At 49.9% G+C, this 23942-nt stretch overlaps 2 protein-coding genes across 5 annotated transcripts in view; one reads left to right on the top strand and one right to left on the bottom strand.

Moving 5' to 3' along the window:
* The window catches only part of LOC125152410 (zinc finger protein OZF-like), a 516059-nt gene that overhangs the window by 218252 nt on the left and 273865 nt on the right, over positions 1–23942 (top strand). The window lies entirely within an intron of this gene.
* Positions 10015–19836, bottom strand: ZNF550 (zinc finger protein 550). 4 transcript variants are annotated; one of them, XM_047834363.1, is made up of 7 exons: positions 19628–19836; positions 18980–19068; positions 18611–18730; positions 17871–18038; positions 17370–17496; positions 15638–15733; positions 10015–11759 (listed from the first exon to the last, which is right to left on the bottom strand). In XM_047834363.1, exons 5-7 carry the CDS (start codon positions 17401–17403, stop codon positions 10747–10749), a joined length of 1143 nt encoding a protein of 380 aa, XP_047690319.1. In that variant the 5' UTR covers positions 17404–17496; positions 17871–18038; positions 18611–18730; positions 18980–19068; positions 19628–19836; the 3' UTR covers positions 10015–10746. The 4 variants fall into 4 exon arrangements, with proteins under 4 accessions (XP_047690319.1, XP_047690318.1, XP_047690317.1 ...); XM_047834362.1 differs by lacking the exon at positions 17871–18038 and having other exon boundaries at positions 18611–19068; XM_047834361.1 differs by lacking the exons at positions 17871–18038; positions 18611–18730; positions 18980–19068.

Here is a 23942-nt window from a genome sequence, read left to right as displayed (position 1 = left end):
GTCCCTCAGCTTAATGATATTTGTCCCACCATGAAGCTTCTCCAGAACCCTAACCTCTCCTTTTATCTTTTTTGTTCACTGGCTTGAGAATTTTTACAACCACTGCCTCGCTGTTGGTGATGTTAATGGCCTCAAATACTTCACTATGCTTTCCCGGACCACGTTTTCCAACCAGTTGGTAATCACCTTGGTGACCTAAGCTCCGGAGGCACGCCTCCTAGTCCCGGTACTCGTGGCTCCTCCGGCTTTGCACTTGGCCTAGACCCGGCCCTGCTTTTCGCATCGGGTGGGGCGTGGTGGACGGGACTGGGGGCGCCGCTGGGCCCAGAGGGCAGCATCTCACGGTGGCGCAGGGCAGGAGGCGACGCCAGGCCGCGCCTACGGGGCCAGGACGGGGTGAGAGTGAAGGGTGGGCTCCCCCAGCAGCAGCGGCAGCGGCAGCGGCAGCCGGGAAAGGGGCAGAGCCAGGGAGCAAAGAAGGACTATTTTTTTCTTTTATTATAATTATTATTAAAAAAAAAATTTTTTAATGTTTTGAGACAGAGGCAGAGCATGAGCAGGGGAGGGGCAGAGAGAGAGGGAGGGAGACACAGAATCCGAAGCAGGCTTCAGGCTCCGAGCTGTCAGCACAGAGCCCACACGGGGCTCCAACTCACAAACCACGAGATCATGACCTGAGCCGAGGTTGGACGCTTAACCGACTGAGGCACCCAGGCGCCCCGATATTTTTTCTTTTTAATAAGAGATCTAGGGGTGCCTACATAGCTCAGTCGTTAAGCGTCAGACTTCAGTTCAGGTCATGATCTCAGGGTTGTGGGTTCGAGTCCCGCGTGGGGCTCCGTGTTGACAGCTCAGCCTGGAGCCTGTTTCAGATTCTGTGTCTCCCTCTTCTCTGCTCCTTCCCTGTTCGTGCTCTCTCTCTCTCTCTCTCTCTCTCTCTCTCAAAAATAAATAAACATAAAAGAGAACAGAAACACATGAATCTTCAGATCAGTGTGATTATTAACCACTCCAGCCCGATAAAATTGTAGCAATGCACAGGGCAATAATGGCTCACAACGTCCACCTGATCATAGTGGCTTTGTGAGTCACAGGGAGAATCTCAGTTTAGTGCCCTTGCTCTCGGAGAGGGGAAGGCGAGCCAGCCTGTCACTAAAGAGTCTCTGGCCAGAATTAGTTTCTCTTTGAAAATAACAGTGTATAAAATGAGGTAGGTAGGTAAGTGGATGGGGTGGCCACACACTATGTATGTATTTAGATAGAAAGATAGATGATAGATGGATAAGAATGGATCCAAAGAACAGCTGAGGTCCCTAAAGGGTAGAGAGAACGTCAGATTTGTACAAGGACAAGACTATTGAAGCACCTTTAAAATCTGGTTACCTGTTGGAGTAACATTTGTGTTTTGAGACTACTACAGTCCTGAGTATTCCTCTTGTCTGTCCCCCACAAACTCTTTTTTAACGTTTATTTATTTTGAGGGAGAGAGAATGCAGGGGAGGGGCAGAGAGAGAGAGAGAGTCCCAAGCAGCCATTCTCGTCACGGAGCCGGACATGGGGCTTGAACCCACAAACTGTGAGATCACCACATGAGCTGAAATCAAGAGTCCGAGGCTTAACCGACCACCCAGGCGCTCCTGTCCCCCACAAACTTGTGGCCACATTTTTCTTACCATAAGATGTTTGTTTCTATCATGAAACAAATGAGACCTTATTTTCTGTAAATGAGATGTGAATTTTTACAAACGAGAGAAATTTGGACACGGATCATTGGGCTTTAGTCAGCACCACATGCCTTTCCCCTTTGCAAAGCAGAGCAGCACCCCCAGAAGCATTGGGGCGTCCCAGCAATGGCTGCTCAGACACTCACCGTCTGGGAACTCATCGTCTCTCACTGCCGATCACATGCCCCTGCTGTGACGGCTCCAGGGTGCAGCCTGTGAGTCAGGGCTGCAGACAGGTGAGAGCCCATTTCACAGGGGGCTGGAACTGGCGGCTGGAGGGAGCACCCGGGGTGGCCCTGAAGCAGGTGCACGAGGGTGGCAAGGGCCTCTCCTTTCCTCAGCTGGTTCCGGAGCAGATGTCTCCCCAGGCTGGGTTTTGTATGTTTCTGCTTGAGAAAACCTACTGCTTCTGGGAGAACGGTTATCCCTGGCTTTCCTGAGATAAACTCCTTATAATAATGAAGAAGTTAATTGGGGAAAAAAAAATAGCTACTAACCCAGTTGGAGTTTGCTGTGAGGGCAGTGGCTGCGGTGATGGAACCTGTGCAGGTGCGGAAAGGGGGATTTTGAGCCCTGAGATAAAGGTTTTGAGGTTCTGTGATCTCATCTGCTTGCTGGGAAGTGATTATCATTTCACCTGTAATTGCACTGACAGTGTCTACTGGGGATTGAAGATTATTTGTGGAAAACATTTGTGAACTGTGCACACCCCCAAATGCTATTAAAAGTGATTAATTGAGGTATGTAACAGGAGTGTCAGGACAGGATGGGGAGGGCAAAAATCCTCATGCAAATTGAACAGAAGGCACTGAAATCTAGTAAGTGAGAGAACTAAGCTGAGCACATCCTATCCACTTGGTCAATCCAAAATACCATTTCTTTCCTTTCCTGAGAGATCTGAGGGTACTGAAATTGAAGGGAGAGACTGTACTGGGTGGGTAGAGTTGGAAACAACACACAATGTTGCAAATGAGCAGGAATTCTGTGCAGGATATTTGTTTAGTGCTTCAGCAGACATGTACCTTATGTGGGTCAGGCATATTTCTAGGTATATGATGTATGAGTGCACAGAACATAAACAAGGAATGTTTCCTTATGGAAATTGCATTCTCATTAAGGGACACAGACAATAAGCAGTGAGTCTAAGGTGTTGAGTTACATGGTATCTTAGAAGGTAATAGGTCTGTCTTTTGGAAGTAGAAAAGAACCAGAAGGAGTGAAGAAAATTACAGGGGGTAGGGAAGCATTGCAATAGTGGACTGGATCTCCAAAGAAGGACCCAGTGCAGATGTTATTTAGGGAAAAAATTTAAGGTGGCTAGTGATAAATTCCTTATTTATTCCTTTCCAAATGTTATATATTCATTTTCTTGTTTTATTGCACTAGACAAAAACACCAATATTAATATTGAATATAAGTGCAGAGAGTAGGCATTGTGTTTTGTTCACAATCTCAGGGGAATACTTTTTTTTAATGGACAAAGAGGCATGGCATTTGCAATAGCACTTTTATAGAAGCTCTTTAGGAAGATCCCTTCTATGTTTGATGACTCTCTCTCTCTTTTTGTCACATACACACACCAAAATAAATTTTTAAAAATTGCTCTAAAATTATTTTGAATGGAATGGGGAAAAAAAATCCCTCAATGTAAGACAATTTGTGGAAGCCTTCTAAAGCAGCTCTTCAAGGAAAGTTGATCACATTAAACACTTATAGAAAAAAAAGGTCTCAAATCAAGGACCCCAGCTTTCACCTTTAGAAACTAGAAAAGAAGAGAAATGAAATCCAGAGAAAGCAGAAGAAATAATAAAGATCAAAACAAAAATGAATGCAATAGAAAATGAGAAATTGTAGAGAAAATTAGTGAAATCCAAAGCCTTAATATCAGTATAATTGATGAACCTCTACCCAAACTGATCATACAGAAAAGATGGGAATACACGAATTTCCAATGTCAGAAATGTTAGAAGTGACATCACTACAGATTCTATAGGCATTAAAAGGATAATGAGGGAATATTATGAGTCCCTTTATGCCAATAAATTCATATATATATTTCATACTGTTATGAATATTGACTGATATTTTCATTGACAACAAAAAAAAGGTTTTTGTCAAACATTTGTTGGAATGTAACTCCTTCATCAGACGACATGACTCATTTGCTAAATATGGTAATCGTTTTTAAATACTGAAAGAGTATGTCCTCATTTTTTGTGCTATTTACAACATAAAGCTACAGACACATGTTTAATTCTGCATTGTTACTGTTCTTTTTCATTACTTTAAGTCTGCACAGTCAACAAAACAATAAGGCAAACCTTGAATTGTATTTAGAAATTTCGCTAATGTAAATACTCCCACCATGGCCAACTTCATGGTGAATGTTTGGACCAAGTGGAGGAAGCCAAATATACACCCCTAATAAATCACATAAGACACCCAAATTCTATCTGGCCCTCCTCCACTTTTCCTGTGCTAACAGGCTCCAGTCCTGGGACATCTGAAGCCTTCCCATTTTTTCCAGCATAAAGCTTTTCCACTCCTTTGCTGCCTTGGAGTCACTCCCGAAAACAATTGATAATGAGTAACTCCCTTGCTTTACAAGGTCAGAATAAGTATCCTTCCCTTGTTCACATCTGAGTGGTCTTTACTTCCATAGTTATGGAGGTTCCACTGAGATAGTCTGCATTTTTCTTGACCAGCTTTTCTGTCTGTGGAGATTGGTCAGTGGCCAGACTACCAGTGTATAACCCTGAGTTTTCTTTGGCTTTGAAGAAGAAGTCCTACAGGAACCAAACGATGATGGCAAGTCCTGAACCAGGCTCCCCTAGACAGCCGGACCAGCCACGATGCCTGCAAAGGAATGCAATGTGGCCTTGAAAAGAAGGTGGTAGCTTTAGGAATACAGGGTTCTTAATAAGGAAGTATGAGGTATAGGTATACAATGAGGAGGTGGCTTTAGAATGTCCAAGATAAGTGAGAAAAGCAAACTGCAGGTCGGTGTACAAAAAGTAACTTTATATGAAGAAAAATGATTTGTATAGAAACATTTGAACACACACACACACACACACACACAGTGACGCACACAATCGCGCTGCCACAATTCTAAAAGGACAATACTATATTGCAAACATTTTCTCCAGGACGTTGAATTTTTAGAGACTTTTTACTTTATATTTTATAATACATAATGTAGTACTCCTTAAATAATAGGAAATTGGACATCCATTAGATTTTAAGAATTAGGAAAATGAAGGTACACAGCTTTTTTCAATTTCACTGTGAAACTGCCTCGGTTTTAGATGAGATTCCTACTACTCACAAGAGACATGTGAACCCCATGCCCAGGAATCACGGTACAAAGTCGTAATTTCTTTGCACGTGCATCGAAATCACTCGGAAAGCTTGTTAATACACAAATTCTCGGGCTCAACTCCTGAGTGTGTAATTCAATAGGTATCTGGACTGAGAATTCGCATTTCTAACGAGTTCCCGGGTGATTCTGACGGTGCAGGGTTCAAACCCAAGAGCCAGTGTGGTAGAAAAGGCGAGTCCATGGGATGGAGATCTGTGACTCGGCCGAGCCCAGAGAGGTCTCCCCGGCATCTCTGCAGCGAGCCTTCTAGGCTGATGGGAGGCCGACTAGGTTGGGGCCCTAGGCCTCCCAGGCCCCGCTGGGCGCGGGAGAAAGCCCTCAACCCACGTCCAGCAAGTGGCTACGCAGGCCGCTTCCCAGGTGGAGGAGGCCGGACCCGAAGCCCTCCGGGGTGAAGACCGCACTTACCGCGCAGAAACGACACCCCCCAGGTCGAGAGGCGAACCACCCTCCTCACTCCCAGAAACACCCGGGCCTCCGCCTAATGCTCTACATCTCACCTGGCACCGCCCCTTCCTGCGGACCTTACCTCTTATTCCCGCCCCTTCCTGCCTCTGAGCCAATCGCTCTCTGCCTCACGCACAGGCTCTGTTTCCTCCTCTACTACTGGGCACTTTCTTCCGTCAGGTCTCAGAAACTCCAACCAACGGGAGCCAGTCAGGAGCTCCGCACTCAGCCAATGGGGACTGAGCGGCAAGTAAGCAGAGCCCCACGCTGCATTGAGGACGCTCTTGCTGGCTGGCTCCGGATTCTCGGGCCGTCAGGTGTGGCAGCGGCTGGATTCCCACCCCGAGCCCCCACTCCCGAGGTACCTCCCGGTGAGGTGCCGGCCCACTCCCTGCCCCAGGGCCTCCGTGGGAGCAGAAAAGAGTTACGAGACCTGGAGCCTGAGTGCCTCTTCCCTCCCTCCCGCCTCATTATTTCCAAGATGAGCCTGGCCCAAACACCGGTTTCCGTGGGTTCAAGACATGAGTCGTCGTCTCTTGTTATGAGCCACCTCGGGGCTGTCATGGATTCGGTCAGTGATAAAGCGCACAGGTGCGTGAGACAGATAAGGATAAGGGCAATGAGAAGTGTCAGGGCTGTAGTCCGGGAACTGGGGGACCCGGCGAGGGGCACCAGGAGCTGTTTTACCACCAGCTGCTCCGGGCCACCAGCAGCCCAACCAATGAGTACGGCTCTGGCTTCGTTATCTGAAAACAGAAATGCAGGGGGAGGCGTCCAGATGGAGGGGAGTGTCGATTCGTGACGTCAGCAGCCACCTGACTGAAGCCCCAGGCTGGGACTTGAGAAGGGAAAGATCTGCGAGAGGCCGACACTGCAACTCACCCTGGGAGACCTCCAAAAGCTCAGGGTCCTCAGGGTGGCGCGGGCACCGCTGCGGCTTTCATGAGTTGCTGTTTAGGGATGGCTTCTGGGCCTGAGTGGTCTGAGGAAAGACGGAAGCAGTCTTATCAAGTCCAGCACAGCCTCCTATATGAACTCAAGGACCGGGGAGAGCACTGAGCAAAGAAATCACGCTTATTTTTCTCTTCCTCTGACTGCATGAGGGCACGGGAGTTTCCCCACCGATGCACTGACTCTCTTCAGTGTCTGTGTTTGGACGCCATTCTGCAGAGAGACTCCAAAGCAGATCTCCTTCCACCAGCCCCACCCAATCCAGTGGGAAATGTGTTTGGTTCTTTTTTCACGGTGTAGCACGAACCAAAACACTATCACCCCCCACAGTTACCCTCCCTTTCACCTGGATTACTGCGCCGGCCTCCACAGTTAGTTCTCAACCCAGCAACTGGCTTGGGAACAATTTACTGGGGTCCTGTCTCCCTCCTGTTCAGTTATCTGTCACGGGATACACCTCATATAAGATGGAAAATCCTCACCATTGCCCTGTCTCATGCGGCCTGGGCCACATGCTGCCCTGACCTCCCTGCCCCCTCTTCCTCCCTTTCCTGCGTCCACCCTGTGAGACTCCTTGCTTTGCAAAGGCTATTTCTTGTGCCTGGAAATTATTCTCAAAAATACCCACAAGGCTCAGTATCTCACCTCCTTTGTTTGCTTAATTGCTCTTATTTAGGAAGACTATTATCGCACTTGTAACGTTACATCCTTTCCCCCATCTTTCCAGTACCCTCATCTTTCCTTCTTTCCTTTGTGCCTGACATTATAACATTTTATGTAATTTAGGGGCACCTGGATGGCTCCATTGGTTGAGTGTCTGACTCTTGATTTTGGCTCAGGTCATGATCCCAGGGTTGTGGGATCAAGCCTAAGTTGGGCTCTGCGGCGAGCGTAGAGCCGGCTTAAGACTCTCCCTCTCCCTCTTTTTCCCTCTGCCCCTCTCCCCTGCTGGTGCTCTCCCTCTCTAAAATGAAATAAAAACTTTGACATACTATGTAATTTATAAATTTATGTTTTCTGTCTTCCTTGATTAAAGAATAAGGTCTACGAGGGCATAGGTCTGTCTCTCTCTCTTTTTAATGTTTATTCATTTTGGGGAGACAAAGAGAGACAGTGTGAGCAGGGGAGGGGCAGGGAGAGAGAGGGAGACAGAATCTGAAGCAGGCTCCAGGCTCTGAGCTGTCAGCACGGAGCCCAATGTGGGGCTTGAACCCACGAACCAAGAGATCATGACCTGAGCCAAAGTTGGATGCTTAACCAACTGAGCCACCCAGGTGCCCCATAGGTCTTTGTCTCTTGTTTCCTGATGTCTCCTATGTACCTATGATAGTGCCTGAAACCCACTAGTTGTTCACTGAACATTTGTTAGGTTTGCAAATAAACAGGATTGCACCAACGTTTTTCTTTTTTTAATTTTATTTCTTCCCTCCCTCCCTCCCTTCACTGTTCTGACAACTCTTTCTAAATAGCCTCTATACCAATTTCTTGGCATGGGTATTCCTTGTTGGTTTCAGAATGAAAAGGAATCACATTTTTGAGACAAAAACCTGAGGGTTGCCAAGGCCCCATCAGGGCCATGTGCTCAGCTTCATTCTCTCACTGCCCAGGCTTCACTGAGTTCCCGATGACCTTTGTCATAGATGTGTTTTCCCTGAGGTATCTCCACCATTAACTTCTCATAGTGACATAATCCTTATTAATAGCATTCGGTAATTTCCACATTTAACAAATGGTTTTCTGACAATCTGCACTCCCCTTGCAGACACTGTCGGTGCAATTACAAGTGAAATGGTAATCACTTCTGAACACGAAGAGATCATGGAAACCCAAACCTTGTCTCGAGTTCAGATGCCTGCCTTCTGCACCTGCATAGGCTGCCCCCACACCCACTGTCCTGACAGCAGATGCCCCCTGGATAAGTAGTTTTATTTATGTCAGAGAAATTTAAATTACTCAAAGAAAAGTACCTGAGTAAATCCAGTCATAAATGTTCTCTGTAATTTCTGCTTTCTGGTTTTGAACACAAATATTTTTGTATATATAGGACAGGAGTTTGCTCAGAACCATAGGCATATTGCCACCCTTGTCTCCCTGTATTGGGACAGCTTAACGTCTTCCTTTCTGCTGCTCTGTCATGGCAGAGAGAGAGACAGAGACAGAGAGACAGACACAGAGACGGGAAAATACATCGCTCCTGCTTTGGGACAAAGTGGGGTCGGCGTCCCAGGCACGCAAAGACCGCTTTGATGAAAACCAAGATGTTTCTAGAGGACTTTCTCCAATTCTCTCAAACCCAATGCTCAGCCACAAGTACAGTCACAGCTACAGTACATACCACCCTCCAGAGAGAGGGCAGAGGAGGGTGGGGTGTTCAAGAGTCAGCTCTCCCTTCCAAAGAACAGAAAACTGTGCACGCTATCCTGAAAACAAAAACTAGACGTCTTATTAAGTCATCACGAAGTGCAGTTGTACTATGCACGACAGATACGTGTGTGCTCACTGTGAAAATGTGACCTGTGTGTAGCCTTATAAAGGTGCGGAGGAAGCTCCGAGTGAGGAAATGATCATTTTATATTCTCCTGTATGTTTTTTAGCCTGTTAACATTATCGTGAGTGCCTTGAAAACTTTCGAAGGAAAGTCCACAGGAAGAATTGCAAATGACCAAATCCGTTGCCAGCACCAAGGAAGTCCAAGGTGGCAACCACGAAGCCCACACAAACCCGACACCTGTATGTACACAACCAGACTGTCCTTTTAAAGTCCCTGGCCCTTTATTTTGTAGCACAACTTCACACAACCCTTTGTAAGATCAGACAGTGAGGATACTCGGGTGTTTGTTTCCTGGGCTCATGGTGAATCTGCCCCAGCAGTGTGTTTTAGGTCACTGGTTCTAACTATAATTCAAGCCCGGGACAACTGGAGGGGATGTGGGAGGGAGGGCCCAGTCCCTCGAACCACCAGGCGAGGTGGGAATTAGGACCCCCCCCCCCCCCCAGAAGGCCACACCATACTGTCGGGGAAAAGAAAGAAAACAAAGGAGCAGAATGGAGTCAAGAAAAAGTGAGGGAGAGAGAACGTCGAGAATTTAAAAACCACACGAACAGAAGCTTTACTTCGAAGTATCAAAGCCATAAATGGTCTTGAGGGGGCATGTTTCAATGTGACACCATGCATGGCTTCCTTCTCTCAGACAGTGTGGGTGTAAGTGGCGCACGGTGTTATTTTCAGAGTTCTAACTTGAAGTCCAAGTGTCTTGTGACTCAGCCTTCACATTTCTCACAAAGGACTACGTTCCTCATGGGTGGGGATGATTGTAACACAGGCTTCCAGCAAACTTCTGTAGAGTTGCCCTCACTGTCCCAACTGTCCTGACACAGGGTGGCAGTGAACACACAGAAAAACAAAGGGCGGGGGCGGGTCGGTGGGTTAAGCCTCCAGCTCTTGATTTAGGCTTAGGTCATGATCTCATGGTTCTTGAGTTCAAGCCCTGAGTAGGGCTCTGGGCTAACAGCTTGGAACCTGGATCCTGCATGGGATTCTCTCTCTCCGTCCCTCCCTCACTCTCTCTCTAAAAATAAATACAAATAAACTTAAAAAAAAGGGGGGGGGTGGGCTAAGACCCTTCCTCTCAAATATACCCCCCACCAAAACATTAAAACTGATGAAAAACTGTAGTAGGTTCGGCACGGAAACGTGAAAGAGTTTGTAAAGACATCCGTTCCTTCCATTTGAAGTCTATGTTTCCACCCCTTCTTTTTATTCTTTTAAAAGTAATGCCGAGGTGGCTAAATGGCAGACCTGTGGCCGACGTCCATGTAAGTGCACAGTACCCCCTGTCCTGTCCCTCAGCCGTTTCACGGGCACCGGAGGGCCCCCGCAGTGTCCGCTCCGCGTGACTCTCCACCTCACCGTAAGCGCCCACGTGTCATGGGTTTTCTCACAGCAACGACACTGACGTCTCCCGTTCGTTCTGAATTCTCCAACGGCAGGGAAGGCACCCCTTCTGGCTAGAGGCCCCTAGGTTGTGCCAGGAACATCCTTCCGCGGTGCGTCCCCGACGGAGGCGGCCCGAGTGCCCTGCCCCCCACAGTTCGCCGCTCGAGTCCGATGGTGGGGGGGCCGCTCACGCGTCTGAGGGCCAAGCAAATCTCCCCGCCGTTCTGCACGGCGAGCGGCGCTTCCCGCCGGGGACCCCTCTGGAGGGCCGGCAGAGGCGCAGGGGGAGGGCGCGAGGCGCCCCCTCAGGGGTGCACCCGCCGGTGCTGCAGCAGGTGTGAGCGGCGCTTGAAGGCCTTGCCGCACTGGGGGCAGCGGTGGGGCGCCTCCGCGGCGTGGACGACCGAGTGCTGCAGGAGGTAGGTGCTGCGGTGGAAGGCCTTCCCGCACTGGGCGCACGCGAAAGGCCTCTCCCCGGTGTGCACGCGCCGGTGCTGCAGGAGCTCCGCGCCGCAGCGGAAGGCCTTGCCGCACTCGGCGCACTCGTACGGCTTCTGCCCCGTGTGCACCACGTAGTGCTGGATCAGGTGCGCTCGGTTGCCGAACGACCGCTCGCAGGCCCTGCACTCGAAGGGCTTCTCTCCCGTGTGGGTGCGGCTGTGCCGGACGAAAGTGGAGCGGTGGGCGAAGGCCTTCCGACACTGGGCGCACTCGTAGGGCTTCTCCCCGGTGTGGACCGGTCGGTGCTGCAGGAGGTAGGACCTGCGTTTGAAGGCCTTTCCGCACTCCAGGCACGTGTATGGTTTCTCCCCGGTGTGGATGAGGTAGTGCCGGATCAGGGTCGAGCTCTGGCTGAAGGCTTTGCCGCACGCGTTGCATTCGTAGGGCTTTGTGCCGGTGTGGACCCGCTGATGCCGTGCGAGGTACCACTTGCGGTTAAAACCTTTCCCACACTGCTTGCATTTGTAGAGGTCACTCCCCGCACGAAGCCCGCAGCCTCTGTCCGGTCCCTGTGGGTCCCGCTCACAGAGCACCTCTCCCGGAGAGACTCTCTTTTGCAACACCTGGAGGTGCAGACGGTCCTCTGTCCCCAAACCGTCATCTTCAAGGTTCATTCTCTCAAGGTGGGTCTTGTGAGCGTCCCTCCCAGGCGTCAGTCGACCTTTTTGCGTTTCCAGATGCCCTTCCCAATCCCTGGCCTGCACCAACCTGGAGGCCCTTGAAGGTCCCTGGGCCGGGCTTCCCCGGAGCCAGGCTCCCGCAGACAAAACCGGCTGACAAGCGCTTGGGTCTCTGGTCCGAAGTCTGGCGCTGTCACCTGAAGAGAATCCGACACACAAAGGGGGACTTTTAGTGACACAGTATAGGAGAGATGAAGTCAACGCTGCAGGGGGCAAGCGAGGCTGATCTAGCACCACTGACAATGGCTGCGTTTTACATCTCTAGAACCTGGGTTTCCAAGGACCGTTCCGGTCCTTGTACCCTTGACACCGTTAAAGGGAAAATCCGGAGGGCAGGCGGAAGGAGGAGACAGGGGGTCTGGAGTGGACACCCCTCCTCACGGTCCAGAGGATAGGATGGGGGACAGTTTTGATCATTCGCTCCAACAACAGATGTCCCTTGGTGCCAGGAGCACATGGAAACAGCGCTGAACAGGAGGGGGAGGAAAAAGAGGAGGTGTCCCATGAGCTAGGTCCTAAATGGAGAAGCCAGAGCCTCCAGAGAGAGGAAGAGGGAGGGGGCACTGGATTGAAACGGAAGGAGCACGTGTGGGCAGAGTCACTCCTGGAAGAGTGCTGAACAGTTAAAGGAAGGAAGGGCCCTGGAGGCCTGGTGAGGCCAGGCCACCACCGAAGGGGATCACAGTCAAAGGAGGAGAATCAAGACTGAAGAAGAGGAGGGATGGAGGAACATTCGGGGTCCAACAGTGTAAAAGACAAGCTTCTGCTCTGCTGGGAGGCATCACGTGGTGGTTAAGGGGGCTCTGGAGCCAGAAGCCATTCGTCAGTCCCACCTCCACCAAGTGAGTGATCCTGGTTGATGGGCTACCTTCTTCTTCAAGGCAAGGTTTCCATCTGAGAGACCAGGAGGTCTATTGTGAGGGTTCAATAAGAAAAGCGCTCGGCACGGTTCTTGACGCAGTGTGTTTACTCCACTGGGTCATTATCTTGGTTACCTGTGACGGTTACCTTTATACATCAGCTCGGCTAGGTCTGGTCCAACAGTTCTGGCTGAGCTACTTTTTAGATGTGATTAACATTTAAACCAGCAGACTTTGAGAAAAGATCATCATCCACAATCTTTCAAAGAGAGTGGGCCTCTTTGACGGCAGGCCTCAGTCAGTCAACTGAAGCCTTAAGAGAAAAGACTGAGCTCCTCTGGGAGGGCAGGAATCCTGCCTGCAGACGCCTTCAGACTCAGGCCGTGACATCACCTCTTCCACTTCCTGGCCTGATTCTGCCTCCTCCTGGTTGCAATTCTCTGGAGAACCCGACTAATATGCTGTCATTCTCACTGCCACACCGGGAAGTTAGGATGGCAGCAAAGACACCAGCGAACACAAGCAAAGCTTGCCCTACAAGCCCAAGAAAGGGGCACCAGCAGAAGCCGACTGAACTGACACCACAGTGTCGGACTCCTAGCTTCCAGAACTGTGAGAAAATAAGTTTCTGTTGTTCAAGGCACAAAAAGGAGGGTGGGGGGTGGGAAAGCCCCCGATAAAACCCATCCACAGTGACAGCATGGAGACAGTGGTTTCCACTGTAGTATCATGAGGATGGGGCACCAGGGACCCGCTAGTGTGCTGGAAATATTCCAAGTCTGGACTGGGGTGAGGAATACCTCAGTACACACGCAAACACATAAGCCTGACCCTTAAGATTTGTGCACGTCACCGTACACTTCTGATGTTAAGGGAAAAAGACCAAGCAGAGTTTAAGCAAAAGGTAAGGAAGTCAAGTGTAGACGTTTTGTTTTTTTTTTTTTTTTTAATTTTGTGGGCTTTATCCACCATGTTTTTTTGTTTTTGTTTTTTTTTTAATTTTTTTTTCAACGTTTATTTATTTTTGGGACAGAGAGAGACAGAGCATGAACGAGGGAGGGGCAGAGAGAGAGGGAGACACAGAATCGGAAACAGGCTCCAGGCTCAGCCATCAGCCCAGAGCCCGACGCGGGGCTCGAACTCCCGGACCGCGAGATCGTGACCTGGCTGAAGTCGGACGCTTAACCGACTGCGCCACCCAGGCGCCCCTAGACGTTTTTCCTAACAAATAAGACAGCTCCTTCGAGAAGCTTGGCTTTATAAGGAGAGTCGACACTGGTTGTGGGCTAGTCCAGATCTGCAAACACTTGTGTTTGCTCTATGTGTAGACAACCAGAGCACATGTGTATGTGGAGCAGACAGATGATGACGATGCAGCCAGGCCTGAAAGGAAGCGAGGCAGCAAGCTTCCTGGGAAGGCAAAGGTACGGCCAAGGCCGTGGTATTGGAATGGGCCGTGACCAGAGGCACAGCATCTTCCACAGAGGATGAGAAGGCCACGGGTGCGAGACAGGCATGGACGAGTCGCTCCGGATTGAGGAGCAAGCGGCAGAAGTCCACAGCCTTTATTCCCAACGTGATGCTGAGTGTGTGCCAAGACTCCGGTGGTGGCGGAAGTGCTGAAGCCCTGGAAGGTGTCCGGGTGGCTACGGGAGCCAGTGCGGGAGAAAGGGCTGCCCGGAGGCAGGCAGCAGATGCGGGGGGACCTGCTAGGAGGCTCGGCATCATCCGAGCAAGAGACGATGGAAACCCGGACTAGATGCTGGAGATAGAGCAAGGGAAGGCGGTGGGGGTGATGGATTCGGGGGACATGGGTAATGTCGACCGGGCAGGACCAGGCATGGGTCAATGGGCTGGACGGAGACTGAGATGCTGAGGAGCTGTCTGAGGTATTTCCAACTTGTCACCTGCCTGGAATAGCAGGACACTCTGACCCGGGATGGGGGAGAGTGGGCAGGACGGTGAGCGGCTAAGGCATGACGGGCCCGAGGTGCCTCTGAGACACGTAAGTGGAGGTGTGGATTAAGGAGCTGGGAGAGCGGCCAGAGACAGGCTGGCCGAGAAGCCTGAAGGACCGCCAGAGAGGAGGCCACGCCTCACTGTGATGGCCCCAGTGATTCCGAAGCACAGATGTGGGGCTGAAAAGGCCCATTGTCGCTGTGTTTTTCAGGGCAAGAGAGGAAGGAGGATCCAGCCAGTGCAAGGGGCTGCTTTTGATGGATAAATGGGGCTGTATGAATGGATGGAGAGGGCGGGAGACAGTGGGATACGGAACAAAGTGAAATTTACAGAGTAGAGACAGTGCTTTCAAGGGCAAGAAAGGCCCCTTGAGTCAGAAAGAAATGAGTGACATCACTATCACCCACTAGGACTACAATTGTTACATGGATACACTAAAAGCTGACTTCTGGGGGGCACCTGGGTGGCTCAGTTGGTTAAGTGTCTGACTTTGGCTCAGGTCATGATCTCATGGTTTGTGAGTTCGAGCCCCATGTAGGGCTCTGTGCTGATAGCTCAGAGCCTTAAATGTAATAAAAAATAAACAAACAAACAAACCGATCAACCAAAAGACAAAAAACCTGACTTCTATTGGCCCTTCCACAGGCCGGGCAGGGTACTAAGCAGTTTGGTGTGCTGGGTCATCACAACCTCAAACAACGTAATCACAGAAACTATCGTCACTCTGATTTTCCAAGTAGGCTGAACACAGGCAACTGAAAGGACATAAACCAAGCACGCTGGCTCTTTTCCTCGGGCACATGCAGCTCAACACTCCCCAGGCCTGAGCACCCAGGTGTGGCCAGGTGCCTATCTCTCCTCCAGGGAACACGGGTGGAAGTGATATCGGGGTGCCCGTGGGTGTGCCTTCTCTGTCCCCCCGCATTGCCCTTCCACCAGCTGGATTAGGCCAGAGAGCGCACCTAAGGCTACACGCTGACACTCACAGGCACCACGTGTGCAACGCTGCCCTTCCGAGCCGGCCTGCAGATGCAGTGCTACACCTGGTGTGAGAAACCACCGGAACCCCCAGGAGGTCACAAAGAGTCTCACACAGGTTCAGAGGCACTGGTCCCTTGCATGCTGGAGGCTGCCAAGGCCACCCCCCCCCCCACCCCCCCCCACCCCCCCCCCCCCGCGCAGCTCCCTGCTCCTACCTGGGCAGGTGCTCCACAAGAGGCCTCCCTTTCCAGTCCACAGCTCCCGCCCATGTTCCAGCAGGTGCGTCAACTCTGCTTGGGGGACTGCGTGCCCTGTTGACAGAGAAAGAAACAAGTCCTGGTGTATGAGAAGAAAGCAACGTCTCCATCCCGTCTGGGACTTAATGGCAGAGACCAGACCCAAGTGAAGCTGCTATTGACGTGAAGGACGTGCTGACCTGTGCACAGGTCCCTTTCTTGGGCTGCAACTACTATAGAGGGTGGTGCTGTCTCTGCACAACGCCAGTGTCCTTGAACTTTATCGGTGGAAGCCAAACCTCCTTGGGGGCACAGCGCTTTCACACACAGCCGTGGGACCCTGGGAAAGTGAGCCCCTCCTTCCAGAAGGGATTCTGTAATTAATCTAAGTCGCTGGTTCTCAAACACCCTGTGCTTTAGAACCACCTAGGGGTGCTCAATTTCTACCTCAAGCCAAAAGGAACACAATTTCTTCTGGTGAGGCCTAGCGACCACTATATCTGAGCTCTCCCCAGGGGTTCTGGTGCCCAGAACGCACTGAAAACTGAGGGGGAAGAGGTCGGTGAATGGCATTCCTGAGCACCGGTAATCTGAGGCAGGCAGGAACCTGAGCTGGATGCTCGTTCTGAGGACGAAACCTGTATTCGCGAGGCGAGGCTGCAGCACCCCACAGGCCCACAAGGGGGCGAGCCTGAGGAACAGGGAGATGCTTGGTCCAGGGAGAGGAGCAGAGAGAATCTTCTCATCCCTGAGGATGGAACTGTGTGGCCGCATCCTCCAGACCAGGCCAGCCCCACCCTGGGGCTTCTCAGTAGGTGAGGGGGGAAACTTCCTCCAGGGGAAGCCAGTTTAAGCTGCTCTTCTGTTATGTGCAGCCAGATACAGCTCCACAGAGACAGGCAGTTCTGCACAGAAGCCCAGTGACTGAGCTACCAGGACCCACTGAAGTTTCAGCTGTCAGATTCTGATCGTGAGCCCAGGATTCATTTGGACGGGTTTCGGTAATGGCCACTGTTGTGTGCTATGTGCAGCCGCCGAGCTCACGGAGGGGCGGGAGAAAAGGTGAACCAGATGTTCCTTTGGCTCACCTCTTTCTCTCACCTCAGGGCCTTTTCTTGTACTGGTTCCTCCACCCAGAACCTCTCCTTCACCTCCCCTCCAAGCTTCAAGTCTCAGTTTCAGTTACTTTCCAAGATGCCTTTATTATTATTATTATTATTATTATTATTATTATTATTATTATTTAGAAGTTAGAATTTATTTTGTGTTTTGTTTTTTTATTTAAAACAATTTTTTTAATGTTTTGTATTTTTGAGAGAGAGAGAGAGCGCAAGTGGGGGAGGAGCAGACCGAGAGGGGGACACAGAATCTAAAGCAGGCTCCAGGCTCTGAGCTGTAGGCACAGAGCCTGTTGTGGGGCTTGAACTCACGGACTGTGAGATCCTCAGCCAAAGTCAGACGTTTAACCGCCTGAGCCACCCAGGCACCCCTATTTTGTGTCTTATTGTTTGTTTGTTCATGTTTATTTTTGAGAGAGAGTGAGCACATGAGCAGGAGAGGGGCCAAGAGAGAGGGAGACACAGAATCCAAAGCAGGCTCCAGGCTCTGAGCTCTCAGCACAGAGCCCGACGTGGGGCTTGAACTCACACAATGAGATCATGACCTGAGCCAAAGTCGGGGTGCCCCATAGGGGTGAGACGTGAGCCCTTACCCAGTGAGACCAGAAGCCCACAGGTCTCCAGCATCACCTCCTGGTACAGGGCCCTCTGGTCCAGTTCCAGCTGTCCCCACTCTTCCTGGGTGAAGGTCACAGCCACGTCCTTAAAGGTAACCAAAACCTGGAAAGTCAAACAGAGGTAGTGGCCTTGGCCTTGTGCTGTTGGATGGGGTCAGACCCTGTTACTCAGCTGCTGGTGAAGGTGCAGAGAGACCCAGGTCTCCTGAGGGCAGGGCTCTGTGCTGGGCTCAAGGGGGAGGTAGAGGCAGCCTTTGTACGTAGTGCAATTAGGGCTCAGAGAAAGGCCTCCCCCTAGGGTAGCCGCTGGAGACGACAGAGGGTGGTGTTCCTATGAGGACAGTGGGGGCAGTAAGTGATCTGGACATGAGAGGAATGGGGAAAAGGATCATGATGATAACTCCCAACAATGAGAACTGCAGCCGTCGTAGCCAAGGTCCTCCCCGTGTGCCCGCCCCCAGCAGAGAGCTGCTTTACCACTGAGGTAAAGTGACTAAAAGTCCCTTGTCCTGGAGCCAGATTCCCAGAGACTGAATCCAACACTTGCTAGCTGTGACCGTGGGGAGGACATCACATCATTTTTCTAAGCCTTGGTTTCCACATCGATACCATAATCATTCCCACTTCACCAGGCATTTCTGAGAACTAAAACGAAAAGGTTTACATGTGGACACTCGAGTGCCCAGGGTCGAATGTGTTCAAAGTTTTTTGTGACTTTTCCTAATCCTCCCACAGCCCATAACGTAAATGCCACTATCACGTCCATGTCACAGCCTGCAGCCTGGGGCTTAGGCAGCTCTAGAAAGCCCGCAATCTCACATTAGAGACAGGATCAGAACATCTGGCAAAAGATGACACTGTCTCCAGAAAACAGGCAGGTGGGGGCCAGGGGCACCTTCACCAGAATTAAAACAACCAGGAAAAGGCTCTTGTAGTAGGTGACACTGATGCACAGGAGAGACAGCCCTGCAGAGGCCTGTCAGATGAAGGGAAGTGCAAGGAGGAAGGCTGCAAAATAGGAAAGACTTTGCAAGTTCAGCACCACCCAGCCGGGTGCGCTGAGCAGGAGAAGGGAAGGGGAGGAGCCGGGAGGTGTCTCCCCTGCGAATCCAGCACAGCCCTGAAGGCCACGGTGGGGTTTGTGTGCATTTAGTACAAGTATGATGGGAGCCCCTGAGCGGGAGACCCATTCACTCATTCAACCATTTATTGAGTACCTTTTACAAGCCCAGGCCGTTCTAGGTCTTGGCATAGAGCAGCAACAGGCACTCACGATCCGGGGCTGGAAACAGATCCTGAACAAGCAACTAAAATCAGCAAGACCATGTCAGAGGGCCCTAAAGATTCCAAAGACAAAACAATGGAGCAAGAAGACTGAAGAGATGATAGTGAACTTCGCACGGGGCAACAGGGTGGGTCTGAAATAAAAGTGAGGGGCGGCGCCCTGCGGATGGGAGGAAGACATGTGCTGACAACGGTCTAGGCCATGAAGGGGGGGCTTAGGGCGACTGCTAGCGCGTCCCCGGAGCTCCCTGTGCATGTGCGTGCAAGGGGACATCCCACGCCCGCACACGATTGGCACTGACCGTGTGGATGGACTCCCTGGTCAAAGCTAACTGAATGTCTTCGATAAGAAAACAGGTCCGCTACTGTCAGGGAAAGCCGGTTCTGTGTGCTGTGAACGGAAACTCCTTGGTCACCCTGGCTCTCAGCCTGCCCTTCCACCTCTCCGCCCAAGCACAGCGGCAATTCCAGAAACTGCGTCCCCATCCTCCACCCCCGCCCTAGCCTGGTAGAGGCTAGAGGCCGGCAAGGCGCAAGAGTCGGACTCCCGCCGGGTCGCGCCTCCGCGATCAACACAGGCTCAGGAGGCATCTCCGTGGAAAGAGCCCCCAGAGCCCTGCGGGACACCGGGGGACACACGTCACCCACGTATGCTTTCCAGGGCCCTCAACTTCACCTGCGGGAGCACATGGGCCCAGCGGCGCAGGGGACTCGCTCAAGGTCACGGCCTCGGGAAGGGTCGCGGCCGCAACCCGCTGTGAGGTCTCGGGAGTGCGGGTCCTTCTCCGCACCCTGCGAGGACCGAGGGGGAATTCCAGAAACCTCACCTGTCCCTTCCACACAGCGTCCCGCTGGATGCCAGAAACGAGCTCTTCCCCACGTGGCCCCGGCCGCCTTTCGGGGCCGGGAAACTGAGGCACAGCACGCCGCCGCTCCCCACGTCCACTCACCTGGGCTGGGTCCACGCGCGCCGCCATCCGGCCGTTGGGGACCGCAGGGCCGCGCGTAGGCGCCGAGGGTCCCCGCGGCTCAGCCGATCCCTCCCTGGGTCCCACAGAGGCGAAGGAGGGGCCCCTCGCCGGCGTCCCCCCTATCGTCCAGACGAGATGCGGGGAGCTCACCATCCGCGGGCACCGACCCGCCACATCACAAACCTACGCCCACCCGCGACACCGGAAGCCCCGCCCCTGCCATTGCGGGCCAGTAACACCCCCTTCCTGTGGCACAGCCTTCTGGGTAATGTAGTTCTTGTCCTGCCTCCAGCCACTTCTAGCAATGCTCCTCTCTTTCTAGGGCCGAGACGCCTGGCAGGATATGGGCGCCCAGAAAGGGCTTGCGAGAAAGGGTTCCCGGAGGCTCCGATGAAGAAGGGGCGGCATCGGATACTCCTAAAGGGGATGCACCCAAATTTACACAATTTCCCAAATTGTGTTTACAACATCTTTTTTTTTTTTTTTTTAATTTATTTTTAAAATTTACATCCACGTTGGTTAGCATATAGTGCAACAATGATTTCAGGAGTAGATTCCTTAATGCCCCTTACGCATTTAGCCCATTCCCCTCCCACAACCCCAACAGTAACCCTCTGTTTGTTCTCCATATTTAAGAGTCTCTTATGTTTTGTCCCCCTCCCTGTTTTTATATTATTTTTGCTTCCCTTCCCTTATGTTCATCTGTTTTGTATCTTAAAGCCCTCATATAAGTGAAGTCATATGATATTTGTCTTTCTCTGACTAATTTCGCTTAGCATAATACCCTCTAGTTCCATCCACGTAGTTGCAAATGGCAAGATTTCATTCTTTTTGATTGTTGAGTAATACTCCATTGTGTATGTATGTGTGTGTATGTATGTGTATATATATATATATATATATATATATATATACACATATATATATACATATATATATACACACACACCACATCTACATTATCCATTCATCCATTGATGGACAGGGCTCTTTCCATACTTTGGCTAGTGTTGATAGTGCTGCTATAAACATGGGGGTGCATGTGTCCCTTTGAAACAGCATACCTGTATCCCTTGGGTAACTACCTAGTAGTGCAATTGCTGGGTCATAGGGTAGTTCTATTTTTAATTTTTTGAGGAACCTCCATACTGTTTTCCACAGTGTCTGCACCAGTTTGCATTCCCTTGCATTCTCTTGCAAGAGACCCTCTTTCCTTGCATCCTTGCCAAGATCTGTTGTTGCCTGAGTTGTTAATGTTAGCCATTCTGACAAGTGTGATGTAGTATCTCGTGGTTTTGCTTTGTATTTCCCTGATGATGAGTGATATTGAGCATTTTTTCATGTGTCAGTTGGTCATCTGGATGTCTTCTTTGGAGAAGTGTCTATTCATGTCTTTTGCCCATTTCGTCACTGGATTATTTGTTTTTTTGGGTGTTGAGTTTCATAAGTTCTTTATTATAGATTTTGGTTACTACCCCTTTATCTGATGGCATTTGCAAATATCTCCTCCCATTCCGTTGGTTGCCTTTTAGCTCTGCTAATTGTTCCCTTCGCTGTGCGGAAGCTTTTTATTTTAATGAGGTCCCAATAGTTCATTTTTGGTTTTGTTTCCCTTGCCTCTGGAGACATGTTGAGTAAGAAGTTGCTGTGGCCAAGATCAAAGAGGTTTTTGCCTGCTTTCTCCTTGAGGATTTTGATGGCTTCCTGTCTTCCATTTAGGTCTTTCATCCATTTTGAGTTTATTTTTGTGTATGGTGTAAGAAAGTGGTCCAGATTGATTTTTCTGCATGTTGCTGTCAGTTTTCCCAGCACCACTTGCTGAAGAGACTGTCTTTATTCCATTGGATATTCTTTCCTGCTTTGTCAAAGATGAGTTGGCCATATGTCTGTGGGTCCATTTCTGGGTTCTCTATTCTGTTCCATTGATCTGTTTTTGTGCCAGTACCATACTGTCTTGATGATGACAGCTTTGCAATATAGCTTGAAGTCTGGGATTGTGATGCCTCCAGCTTTGGTTTTTTTTTCAAGATTGCTTTGTCTATTCGGGATCTTTTCTGGTTCCATACAAATTTTAGGATTGTTTGTTCTAGCTCTGTGAAGAATGCCTGCATATTTTAATTTTAGAAGCTCCTAAAGGGGCATGTGGCCACACTGTGTTGTAAATTTTTAAAATCACATTTTCCTGCTGCCTCAGCATCCTACAAACAGGCTGTCAGCACCCCACCCACGTGAGCAGGTACACCAGTGTGATGATAAGGCTAGCCCCTATCCAAGCCCCTTTTCTTTCCTCCCCTGTGATGTAGCAACATTCCAGCGGATTAATAAATTCCCTTTTGTTATTTGCGTACTCCCCACTGACTGGCAATAATGAGACTTGCCCAGGGGTCCCCCCCCCTCTTGGCTCCTCACCTGTTTGACTGAGCCAGTTCTTTTGCTCCATGTGGCCTCCCATCTGGACCCCTGTTTGAGGCGTTGTGCCTCCTTCTTCTAGGAGCTTTGAATGTTATAGATCCTTTAATTTCAGATACTCTTGAGAGTATAATTTACATAGCTTTGTAGTGTTGCTTAAAGACTCCACAAGGGGGACATACTCTCCCATTCACCGTATGGGAGAGTAATACAAGAAAGATATCATAATGTTATAATGCTACTTAGGTATAAAGTACCTTCCTCATAACTTCTAAGTAATAAACATCATGTTGTTGCTCTTCAGATACACTCGGACTGAAGCTTTAGCGTCAACTTTGTGAATCTCAGTATGTTGACTCAAGGTCTAGAGAGAAAAGACTTCACACAGGGCCATTACTGGGACATTGGAGAGGAAAACCTGTGTCCCCGAAACGGAGGAATAGTGAAAAATTTGTGTTTTGTTTTTTTTTTTAATTTTTTTTCAACGTTTATTTATTTTTGGGACAGAGAGAGACAGAGCATGAACGGGGGAGGGGCAGAGAGAGAGGGAGTCACAGAATCGGAAACAGGCTCCAGGCTCCGAGCCATCAGCCCAGAGCCCGACGCGGGGCTCGAACTCACGGACCTCGAGATCGTGACCTGGCTGAAGTCGGACGCTTAACCGACTGCGCCACCCAGGCGCCCCGAAAAATTTGTTTTCTATACATTCTAAAATAAATTTATGGATTCCTTCAAATTTTATGTGGAACATATAGAAGAGATTGAATTTACCTAACATGAGAGGTTTGACATAAAGTCGAATTTTAAGCTTATTATCCAAGTATTTATATATTTATTATACCCCTTCTATTTTTAAAAAATGTATTCCCTAAAAGTAAGACAAGATATTATAGATTCCATTCAGCAGAACAGAAACCCAAAGCAACACTCGAATGCACACACTGCAATGTCAGTCATGAAGCGCATGCTTTCAATACTTGGGCAACCAACAAATATTCTCACTCTCCAATTATATGCTGATCAAAGAAAGCTTCATAGTCAATTTTTTAGGGTTTGGCAAACGCTAAGCCTTGTCAAGGGACAAGGAAGAAGAGAGTTCAGCTAGGGTCACGACAAGGGAAACGGATAAGGAGTGTTACAAGGAAGCAGACGATACGGCCTTTTGCCGAAATTCTTCCCTGCGTGGGCGTCTCGGTATTCTAACCCCAGCAATCCTACCCGTTTTTCCTCTCGTAAGTTTCTAACTGAATTTCCCGACACAGATACTGCTATGGTCTGAATGTTTGTGTCCCCTTCAACTCCTAAGTTGAAAACCTAATGCTTAAGGTGATGGTATTAGGAGATGGGACCTTTGGGAAATGATTAGGTCATGAGGGCTCTGTCCTAATGAATGGAATTAGTACCTTTATAAAAGAGACCCCAGAAATTTCCCTTGCCCCTTCCACCATGTGAGGTCACAGCAAGAAGAAGGCTGTCTGTGAACTGGGAAGTGAGCTCTCGCTAGACACCAAATCTGCCAGCACCTTGATCTTGGCCTTCCAGCCTCCAGACCTGTGAAATAAATTTCTGTTGTTTATAAGCCACTCAGTCTGTGCTTTCCTTATAGCATCCCTAACAGGCTAAGACAGATACAATTCATTTAAAATCTTAGACTTACCTGAAGAAAAGAGCCCCTTGCCAAATGTTTCTTCCTGCTGTGATAGCGGCCACTTCGATTACAGTCTGAGCCCGTGTGCAGAGGGGGCGTCTTATCTCTGAGATAAACGTTTTGCTGTTGTTTGAGGATGATGTTGTGATCCAAATAGTTATTCTGAAAATAACTAAATAGAGCAAAGGTATCAAGCTATTTCTTCCCTTTACTGCACACACTGTATTTTGAGGTAAC

This window comes from Prionailurus viverrinus, chromosome E2, assembly GCF_022837055.1.
Source record: "Prionailurus viverrinus isolate Anna chromosome E2, UM_Priviv_1.0, whole genome shotgun sequence".
Classification (NCBI taxonomy): Eukaryota; Metazoa; Chordata; class Mammalia; order Carnivora; family Felidae; genus Prionailurus; species Prionailurus viverrinus.
This window is presented reverse-complemented; position numbering and strand designations above follow the sequence as displayed.

What these genes read in the sequence shown, in the direction of transcription:
- ZNF550 (XM_047834361.1), bottom strand. Translation starts at nt 19,801, where the DNA reads ATGGTGAGCTCCCCGCATCTCGTCTGGACGATAGGGGGGACGCCGGCG. An exon ending in CGCGCGTGGACCCAGCCCAG is followed by an intron (nt 17,497 to 19,627) that starts GTGAGTGGACGT and finishes TTGACTTTCCAG; the next exon opens with GTTTTGGTTACCTTTAAGGA. An exon ending in CTTGTGGAGCACCTGCCCAG is followed by an intron (nt 11,760 to 15,637) that starts GTAGGAGCAGGG and finishes GATTCTCTTCAG; the next exon opens with GTGACAGCGCCAGACTTCGG.